This window comes from Colobus angolensis, unplaced genomic scaffold (genome assembly GCF_000951035.1).
Source record: "Colobus angolensis palliatus isolate OR3802 unplaced genomic scaffold, Cang.pa_1.0 Scaffold124, whole genome shotgun sequence".
NCBI classification, from domain to species: Eukaryota; Metazoa; Chordata; class Mammalia; order Primates; family Cercopithecidae; genus Colobus; species Colobus angolensis.
In genome coordinates, this window is record NW_012113586.1 from 1,048,280 (window position 1) to 1,058,624 (window position 10,345).

Consider the following 10,345-nt stretch of genomic DNA (forward strand, 5'->3'; position numbering starts at 1 on the left):
GTGGTTGGGATGATGTTCCCGAGGTTATGCTTGGGCACAAGGACAAGTAATTCAGACCCTGCCAAAACCAGCAAACCTTTTTCGTTTACACTCTCGTTGGATGTGTTCAGTATTCCAATGGCATCATCATTTAGCTTCAATCTTTATACCACAGATAGGTACTGAAGATGTTATATGGCATATAGAGGCCTTTATGAATTACACCCAAAAGGCCCTGAATGATAGCCACATGTGTATCCCCTTGCTAAACAATGAGGTTATGCTTATGAGGAAAGCTGTGCTGCAAAATCATATGACTTTAGATACTCATGACAGCACAAGAGGGGACCTGTGTCATCATAAAAACTAAATGTTGTGTGTATATTCCAGATGAATCGAAGAACATAATGCAACATATGACTGATATGAAAACCCAGATAACCAACCTGTCAGATCCAAAACCCTCACTAATCGATTGGTTGAGTGGTTGGCTTGGATCCTGGGGAACATGGTGGTAGAAACTATTGTTTATAATAGGAATAATAGTAATAATTTGTGTTCCATCCTGTTTTTGCTTACAATGTTGTTGTGGTATGTGCTTACATATAAGTCAACATGCAACTAAAAGGCCTAGAGAATTGCTCTAATTGAGGAGGCAGTAATATACCCCGATCTAGCTTCCAAGTTTGCTTTCCTTTTGTTGCTATAAATCTGGCCTATGTCCCTATATATTTTCTTTTTTCTCTTTCTCTCTCTTTCTGGTTTCCTCTCATGCTCCCTTCTTCTACCCCACACCTCCATTTTTTTTTTTTTTTTTTTTTTTTTAAATCTTCATGGGACAAGACTTCCCAGGAATAAGCCTTCCTAGCAAGGTGAGACATAACCTCCCAGGAACGAGCCTTCCTAGTGACATGGGACCTGAACTTCTAGGAATAAACCATCCTAGCCACAAGAAACCAGCAAAAAAAAAAAAGAAAAGAAAAAAAAAGAAAAAAGAAAAATAGAAAGAAAAAGCAACCGGAGGCCAGGAATGCATATGTCTTTCAAAATGCAGTACTTCGAAAGAGTTTAGAGAAAAAAAGAGAGAAAATGTGAAAAAAAATTAAATTATGGGACCCCAAACTCATTTAGCCAAAGGGAAAAATCAAGCTGGGAACTGGGTAATGCAAACCTGCTTCCCCCTTTTGGTGCCTAAATAAGATGGCTACAAGATAAAAAGCTACACGTCTCCCCCATATTTTGCCCGCAAGGAATTTCCTAGTGAGCTGTTAAAACTTCACCACAGCAATGCAAATTGATAGCTTATCGCTACAGGCGCAGTCACCCCAGACACGAATACCTATCTGATTGTTCCTCTACCCCATTTTGTCTGCGTTATTTTATGTACAATGCAGATTCCCTGCATTTTCTCTCTGCCCCTACTGTTTATGTCATCTTATGTAAACAATGCAGATTCACTGAGCCAGCCAAAGGCATGAATGCCTATTTTTTCCCTACTATCCCCTTACATAAAAACTGTGTGCTTCTCAGTATCCCTCTCTTTTCCCCCTTTGAATTGGAGCCCTCAAAATCATCTTTGGAGAAAGGAATAGGCCTGTCTCCTGGGCACATCTTCAAATAAATCTCTTAAAATGATTGAGACTTGTCATTTTCCTCAATTGACAGGTTTCTGATGAGTATTAAACGAGATAATATATGTCATATGTAGGTCACTTCATACATGCCTAAAACACAGTAGAGCTTATTCAGTATTCATCTGCCCTTTCTGTACCTCCCACTACTCTGCCCACCCCACAACCCTGGTTTCATGCTACTCTTCTAAGTTGGAGACGGTGATAGTTGCAAATGAAAGGAAAAGGATGAAAGTATGTATTAACAGAAACCATGCCTCTCTCCAGGTTAAGCATTAAAACATTTATTGCTCTTTACACTGAACTGTGTGAAGTAATAGGAGATGAAAGAGAAAAGAAATGCTTTCTCATTTAAGAGGGGAAATGGAGCTCTATTAGTCAAAAGAGAACCTCAAGTTAAAAGTGACCACAATTGTTCAGAATCAGCCACTGAGATTGGGTAACAGCAAATCATATTGTCTGTCCTCTGGTATACGATTAGGACAGAAAGCTTCTGGTTGGGCCAGTGACTGTGCAGATTTTGATGACACAAGGAAGACAATAAGTTGGGCATTGTGTGAAAGGGAGGCAGCAGAACCTGGGCTTGTGCCCTTGTCACCTTCTGTATGAAGCCAGGAGGGTGGAGCTTGATGACATCTCCTAACAATACCCACAGTCACATCTCTGTCATCCTTAAATCACTGAGTCTTGGACTTCAGGGTGTCCTTGTGCCGGTCCACAAGGGAACCAACCCACTTCATGGTTTTCTGCTTGGCTTCCTCCCAGCTGTAGAGTGGCTCATACGCCAGATCTCGCTGAGCCTTCTTGTAAGAGAAGGTGAACACGCTATTTGACAATGTCACTGTGTGGCGGTTGAAGGGCGGTTGATAGGAGTAAACTGGGCTGAGTAGGAAGCTCACTATTTCCAGCAGGAAGCCAATCCAATACATCAGGGATAAAGGAAGGCTCCATCTGGAATCAAGGCAGAGGCCAAACTCTTTGCTCAGGATGTAATTAAGGTTATCATAGCTTTGGTGAGGTGTGTCATCTGAGATGTAATAGAACTGTCCTTGGACACTTGGGGCCTTCTTGGGGTCCCGCAGGGCCCTCATGGCCAGAATGTGAGCCCAGGCCACGTTGCCAACATAGACTGGGTTGACAGTGGAGAACTTGCCAACACTTGACAGGATCCCATTGTTGTTCAGGGCCTCATTTATACTGGCAGAAAGGAATGGGCCTCCTTCCCCATAGATATACATGGGTCTTAAGGCACAAGTGTACAAAGTATCACCATTTTTCAGAGTCCACCCATTAGCTGCCAGCACAGCCTTCTCAGCAAGCTTTTTGCTGTATGGGTATGGAGCGGGCCATGTGTTTTCCAGAGGCTCTTCTTCGTGGCCATTCTGGATGATTTCCTTGTAGGAGTTGGGCCCGGCTACCTCTAGGGTACTGGTGTAGATGAAGATTGGCACACTAGCTTGGACACAGGCCTCCAACAGGAGCTGGGTACCTGCCCACGAAGAGCATGATGTCAGTGTCAGGAAATATCACAATGAAGCAGCAACCACGTGCACAGATCCATGTGCCCCACTCCCCACTCCCAAGTGCAGTGGTTATAACAGACTCAGGGTACATTCTTCTGTGGCTCTGACTGAGATTAGGTCATGATAAAGCCATAGGAAAAGAATAAAATAAAAAGAAACAAAAATAAAAAGAAACTGACATTTGGGTTCTAGAAAGCAAGAATTTCTAAACTTTCGGGTTTCATGGACCTATGTTTGTGTGTGTGTGTGTGTGTGTGTGTGTGTATACACTTTAATTTTGGAAAAGGACCTAGGGTAATCACTTTATATTTTGCCAAGTAAGGATATTGAAAAAGTATGATTTGTCATCAATACAATTAAAGACAGGTCATTTAAAATCTAAAAAATCTGAGAATATGAACAGTCCCAGTGAGTCCTTAGGCAAGAAAGGACAGTGAAAGAATTTGCATTACACACACAAATTCACAGTTGAATATAGGCAAGATACATTCTTAGATATACATAGAATTGCTGGTATTTTTCTCATTTTGCAATGGATTAATAAAACTTTGTTACAAAGACCATCTCTGGAGTCATTGAGCAAACAGTGGCTTGTGGGGAGATGCTGGAAACCCACACTCTTTTTCCTGATTGTGTGTTCGCCGGGAAAGTAGCTTCTAATTCTGGCGATGACTCTGTTTACCCAGTTATATAAAGTGGGGGTGATAAACTTTCCTTTAAACCCTGCCCTGGCGTTTCCTGTGGAGCCTGGGGGAGAACTGAGGAGAGGAGTGTGGCCTCTGCTGATAACACCTGCACTGGGAGGAGCTGTCAGCATGCCCTGAGCTGTGTGGAAGCAAAGCTTATGGAGGTATCTGGAGTGCCTTCCCTTGAAGAAGGAAGGGATTTCCTAGGCAAATGATCATTTTTTATTTACTTATTTTTGTATTCTTAGCCACTTTTAAAGTCTCTGTGCAATTTGAGTTTCTGGAGAGACAGCTTCATGAAATGGCCATCATTGTGAAGCATTTTCTAAGCCTGGGAGTGATAATGGTTTTAAGAAACAGATGCCTCTAACACTCCCCCTGTCATTTGTTATCCCTTGTTTTTGGGAGCTGTGGAAAGTCAACATTAAAACAAAAAACTGTTTACGCTTAGCACACTCCTCGAACTATAGTGGTACTTAGGGGTATGGCTATGTAGAAACTGGTAAGGGTTTTTTTGTTTTGTTTTGTTTTTTGTTTTTTGTTTTTAGGTAGTGCTAGAGACTCAAAAGCAATTAGTTGCTTTATAAGAATTTGAGTAGACTGAATGTGGAGAGCCAGGCCAGCGGTGGGGTGCTGTGGTTTGAAGAGACTGGGCTCTGGGAGTCAGAGGGTGAGACTGCATGGCAAGATTCCTTAAAAAAAAGTGGATCAAATGAGGGTGCATTTTGGGCACCTGGCTGGAAATGGCTCTGTAATAGTAGGCCCTGTGGTGAGCTGAAGAGATTGTATTCTGGACACTGGAAACTCTTATTGTTAAGAAAATATTGTGGGAAGGCATGTGCTGGATAATTCTGTCCTGACAGGCCTCTGTGAACCAGCTTCACTAGTTCTCTCGAGAGGACTTCTTCTTTGAGGTGGGCAGGAGGGCTCTGAATGTTCTCATCAGCCTGCACACAAGGTTCAAAATGATGACTATGGTGGCACCTGGAAGGTCTGATACTGGCCCGGGGAGCCAAGGAGTAGCTGGATATCTTGAGTTTGAAGTTGGAGTTTAGTTGACTTTTGATTGGGGCCACAGTAGAAAGAGCTTCCACAGCCTTTGGAGTCACACAAGAGTGAGTTTAAAGTCTAACACTCCTACTTACTTACTTAACTGTGGGGCCTTGGAAAAGTTACTTGCTGTCTCTCAGCCCTAGTTTTCTCATCTAAAAAACTGAGGATACCAGCCTGGAACTCCCCAGGCAGTAGTGACCAGCAAAGGCACTTGGCCCAGAGCTCAGCAGGTGTTCAATGGTGTGACTTCTCTTCCCTTTCTTGTCCTTCTTTCTGAACCTCATTTAACCAACTTGCTTTATCTCCTCCCCAGGCTACCGTACCTTTCACATTGACATTCATGATGGACTCTCTGTGAGTGACACCAAAGACATCAATGATACAGGCGGTGTGGATGACGACCGAGATGTCCTGGCAGGCTCTCTTCAGGAATGGCTCATCCAGAATGTCTCCTTCCAGTATAGTCAGCTTGGTCTTGTTGTGGAGCTCTGTGTGAACACAGGTCAGGTCATTGGAAAGCTTTCTGGATCTGGTTGGGAAGTTTTCTGATAAAGGTGATGTTACATAGGTGTTCCAGGACGGTTAGAGTGGGGTGTTAGAGTGGAGGGTGTACATTCCATAAAAGGAACAAGCAAACAAAAGCACAGAAATCAGCATGTGTAGCAGTTTATTGGGAAAGAGCAAACATCTGTTTCTACCCCATCTTATTCCAGAAAAGTAATGTGAGAAGTGAACTGTCACATGTCCCTGGAATATAAGCATTGCTAGGGTCATGGGAGACTCACCAAATTTTTTATGGAGAATAGAGTGATTGTGGAGAGTTGGGTATAAGAGGGAAAGTTTGAATTTAATTCTGTAGGTAATGAGGAATCATGTATAGAATTATGATGTTGGGTCTCCAGCACCATGTCAAAGAAAAACCCTTATTTATGTTGGAATCAGTAGAGAAACAGGCTGGGCGCAGTTGCTCATGCCTGTAATTCCAGCTCTTTGGGACTCTGAGGTGGTGACTCACTTGATTTCTGGAGGTGGAGGTCAGGCTGCAAAACATGGCAAAACTCTATCTTTACTAAAATTACAAAAATTAGTCCGGCATGATGGGCATATGCCTATAGTCCCAGCTAATCACAAACCTGAAGTGGGAGGATGGATGGAGTCCAGGGGGGCAGAGGTTGCAGTGAATTGAGATCATGCCACTGTACATCAGCCTCAGTGGCAGAGAAAGACTCTGTCTCAAAATACTACTACTAATAATAATACAAGAGAAACAGACGCAGAGTAGTGGCATAGGAAGTTTACCTTGGCTTGAGGATATAAAACGGACTGGTATAGGGGATATGAGAAATCCAGGTGATCAAGAGATTAATCAGAATGTCTGTGCCAAAGCTTAGATGAGGGCTGGAGGCAGGGTCCAGCAGTGGAAGCAGAGGAGGGGAGAGATACACCAGGTTTGAATGTCAGACCTTACCTTGAAGGTCCTGGTACCTACTGGAGCTGGGCTGAGAGGAAAAGGAGACAAAATCACCCCTATGGTTTTCTGCTTGGGCAACTGGGAGGAGAGTGGAGCCATTACTCAGGAATTGCAGATGGGCTTAAATGATGAATTTCATTGAGAAATTTTTATCAGATATCATAAAAAGCAGATAGCAATGCGGAAAATGAGTTAGCCACTGATGAACTAACATCTCAGCTGTCTAGTGTCTAGCCAAGGGCAGCAGATATAACATCCATATCTTCAGGCTCCTCTGAAATCCACAGGCAGTAACGCTGCCAGTAAAGTTGTCACCCAGAATTAGCCCCAAAATGAACACCATGCTACATGGAGCTCAGATAAATACTCTATACTCATTTGTGCTTTATGATCTGCATACAGCCCACAGTTTGACTCTTTCCTTTTACAGCTATCTGGTGAGGTAGCTATTCTGAGTCCTACTTTATTGGTGAGGAAACTTAGGCTCAGAGAGGTTAAGGGACAGATCTAAAGTCCGTTTTCTAGTGAAGGCTCAAATCTGCCCATCCCACCTGCCATTTTTGGACCCTGTACACCAGGTGCAGGAATAGCTGTTTAGAATCAACTTTTCTGAGAGAGTAAGAATACGCCAGTTTAACTGAAATTGCCAACAAAGGCCAAAGAACAGTGAGAACAAAATTTGGAATGAAAAATTAAAGGCTGGAGAAATTCCTTCCTGGGGTACAGGCGGGACCATTTGCTCTCCTGATGCTTCTGCCTTGTTTTGTCTACTCCTAGCCCCTTCCCACTGTCAGGCAACTCCAAGAAGGCCCTGCAATGGTGGAGTCAGGGAAGAGCCTGCTGGGAAGGAGGTGGATGTGAGCCTGAGAGCGGAATTTTCTCTGGTTGTATTTCCACCTCTACCTTTTCTACTCCCTTTCTCTGCTTCTCCTCTACTGCCGACTTTAGACAGACTGGCTCAAAGGAATTACCATCTCAAAGCGGAAGAAGTACAAAGCTGATAGAAAATGACTCTTCCCCAGTGAGTTCCCAGGGATCTAGAGAGACCAGAAAAGGGAACTTTTTTGATGGAGCCGTAGCTCCCTCCTTCTCCAAAGCACTGTGGACTTGGCAAGTGTTTTATGTAGACTAAATGCAGTTGCTTTTGTGGTGTGTGTTGGGCTGGAGGGAGGCTCAGAGAAGCTGCTAGACAAACTACTGCTTAAGGGCACCGACGCTGCACTAGACTGCCTGGGTTCAAATCCAGCTTTGCCATAGTCTAACTGTGGGACCTTAGACAAGTTGGTTAACCTCTCTGTGCCTGTCTCCTCATCTGTAAAAAAGGAGGATAATAATATTACCGATCTCATAAGGTTGTTATGAGGAGTAATGAGTCTGCACATACAAAACCTTTAGCACAGTGCCTGGGCACGGAAAGAACACTGAAAGGATTCTCTGTTTTTATCTTCATACAGACCTCTGCCCGTCTATTATATCCCCCGCATTTTCACCATAGGAAAACTGTTCCTCTAGGCTGAGAGTTGCTTTTTCCTGGTATCAGATGTTAGATTGCAAATATTGCTGAGACATAAGGAGTACAAACATTTAATATTTGTCATTTGTTAATATTTGTTTTTCAAAGACACCATTAGAACAGAGAGTGGAGGAAATTGGACATTTGAAGAGGTGAGAGAAGAGTGAAAGAAGAATAGAATGTCAAGGGCAGCTTCTGTGTGAACAGGGAAGGACCTTCTAGGCAGCCAGAACCTGCATGAAGACACATAGTTCACCCAGTCACCTGGATAGACGGTTAGAGCGGTGGTGTTAGAGTGGAGGGTGTACATTCCATAAAAGGAACAAGTAAACAAAAGCACAGAAATCAGAATGTGTAGCAGTTTACTGGGAAAGAGCAAACATCTGGGAGGAGGACAGGGAATTGGTTTGGGGCACACAGAGAGGCAAAGGGAGAGACTGAAAACCTACTTTGACAAGGATTAGCCCCAGGGTCAAGTGATGAAGCCTCTGGAATGAAGCTCTGGTCTGAGCTCTGCTACACATTAATCAGCTGTTTTTGGCAAGTTACTTTATGTTTCCAGAACTTGATGGGTTCATTGTCCAGTTGGAGGTGACTCCTTTTCTACCTTCCTCACAGGATTATTTGCACAAAGAGTTACTACAGCAAAATCTGCAGTCAATTTCTTTGGGATATTGAGCAACAGAGATAAATGGTTTTTAAAAAAAGGCTATGTATGAGAAATATAAATGAGGCATGCTGGCCTCATACTGCCTTTTACTGTCTCTGCTCTGTGCTGTGCACCTGTGCACGCTCTCTTTCTCTCTCTCTCACTGAAGATCTCTCTCACTCTCGCTCTCTCTCTCTTGCTGATGCTCTCTGCTCTGTGCTGTGCACCTGTGCACGCTCTCTTTCTCTCTCTCTCACTGAAGATCTCTCTCACTCTCACTCTCTCTCTCTTGCTGATGCTCTCTCTCTCACACTATCTTTCTCATTCATTCTCTTTCTCATTCTCTGTCTCTGACTTGCTTTCCTCCTCATTTTCTTTCTCTCTTTGACACACACATACACTTACACACACACCTGTACCTTCACTTCCTTTTATTTTGCCTTCGCTAAAGATGCTAAAGAAGTTATAAAATGAAACAAAGCTTGGGGTAGTCTAGAGAGGCAGGGACCCACTGGTGAGGTCTCCGGGTAAATGGTGTCCTTTGTGAATGTTGCACAGCAATCGCCAAGACAAAAAGCTTCAGAACGTAAGAGTTGTAGACAGGAAAGAGAACTCATGTGTGATTTTCTAGAAGAGAAGAAAAGGGGCATTGAGGCTGACATGGCTGCCTCTCAAGTTCTAGGTCAGGGCCAGAATCCAGTCTCTGGACACCCCATCCAGTATCTTTCACACTATACCATTTTATACTGTTTCCTTTCTGATGACTTTAGATGTGTGATTGGCTTTCATTTGGCTACAACTTTCCTTAACTTGTTAGACAAGGTCAACCTCCCCACACCCATGCAGAGTTTAAGATGGAGCCACAGACCCATGACTCAAGTTTACTTACTGGAAAATTCCTCCCTCAGCTCTGGTCTGAAGGCCTTGTCCAAGACCCTGATCTCCTTCAGCTCCTTCTCCTCCACCAAGAGGCGGACGATCCTCTGACCCAGAAACCCTCCTGCTCCTGTCACAAGGCAGCTCCAGCCCGTCATGGCCAATCCAAAGTAGCAGGAATCACTCGCCAGGAAACAGAAGATGCTGGAGAGCAGATCTGATTCTAGTGTGACCCAGAAGAGGGCTAAAAACAGAGGTAAAATGGTTACACACTCACGCAGATGCCTTATTTTCCTCTACCCCATTTTTTTACAAAAATTCCATGACCCCACTACTGCCAGGAGTAGTTGAAAGAAAAGGAAAAAGCTCTAACCGTAAGTTAGATTGTTAAAAACTGGACAGAGGAGTTGGAGTCCTCATTGCCTCATCCCTGGAGGAAGGACTGGAGCTTTATGCTCTGTGGCTTCTGGCTCAGCCCTTGTCACCTTGAACTCCTGCCACATACTCATTGCTCCCTCCTCCTCCAGGATCCCTTTTCGCAGAATAATAGTGACCTTTAGGTTATATCTCTAATTCTTCCCAGGAACAGGAAGAGAAATCCAATCTTAAGGCCACAGTGTGATAAAGAGTCTTGGGTTTAGCCTTAACAGAACACTGGTCAGTTGATACCAGCTGTCTGGGATCTGCAATCTGTGAACTTAAACCAAACTGGGAGAAGTCTCCAAGGGCAATGCAATTGTCCTTGTGCAGTAATTCCACCTGGAGGGAAATCTACGTTAGCCCATTATCGCCTCTCTCAGAATGTCATTTGAAATGTTGCTGCTGTCTTGCAAAGTTTAGAAATTTACAGTGGTGACAGCTCCAATCACTAAGTTTTATGTGAGGTGACTTTCTTTTCCACCCAATATATCCAAACCTCAATTGCAATTTTTCTCTGGAGAGCTCTGAGTTCCTAATGGAAGAA

General features: G+C 43.7%; 1 protein-coding gene across 2 annotated transcripts; it reads right to left on the bottom strand.

Annotated features, from left to right (window-relative positions):
* Window positions 1–1,868: 1,868 nt before the first annotated feature.
* Window positions 1,869–10,055, bottom strand: LOC105505267 (3 beta-hydroxysteroid dehydrogenase/Delta 5-->4-isomerase type 1). Of its 2 annotated transcripts, none has more exons than XM_011933053.1 (4): window positions 9,867–10,055; window positions 9,395–9,625; window positions 5,196–5,360; window positions 1,869–3,099 (listed from the first exon to the last, which is right to left on the bottom strand). In XM_011933053.1, exons 2-4 carry the CDS (start codon window positions 9,537–9,539, stop codon window positions 2,288–2,290), a joined length of 1,122 nt encoding a protein of 373 aa, XP_011788443.1. In that variant the 5' UTR covers window positions 9,540–9,625; window positions 9,867–10,055; the 3' UTR covers window positions 1,869–2,287. The 2 variants fall into 2 exon arrangements, with proteins under 2 accessions (XP_011788443.1, XP_011788442.1); XM_011933052.1 differs by having other exon boundaries at window positions 9,755–9,873.
* Window positions 10,056–10,345: the final 290 nt, after the last annotated feature.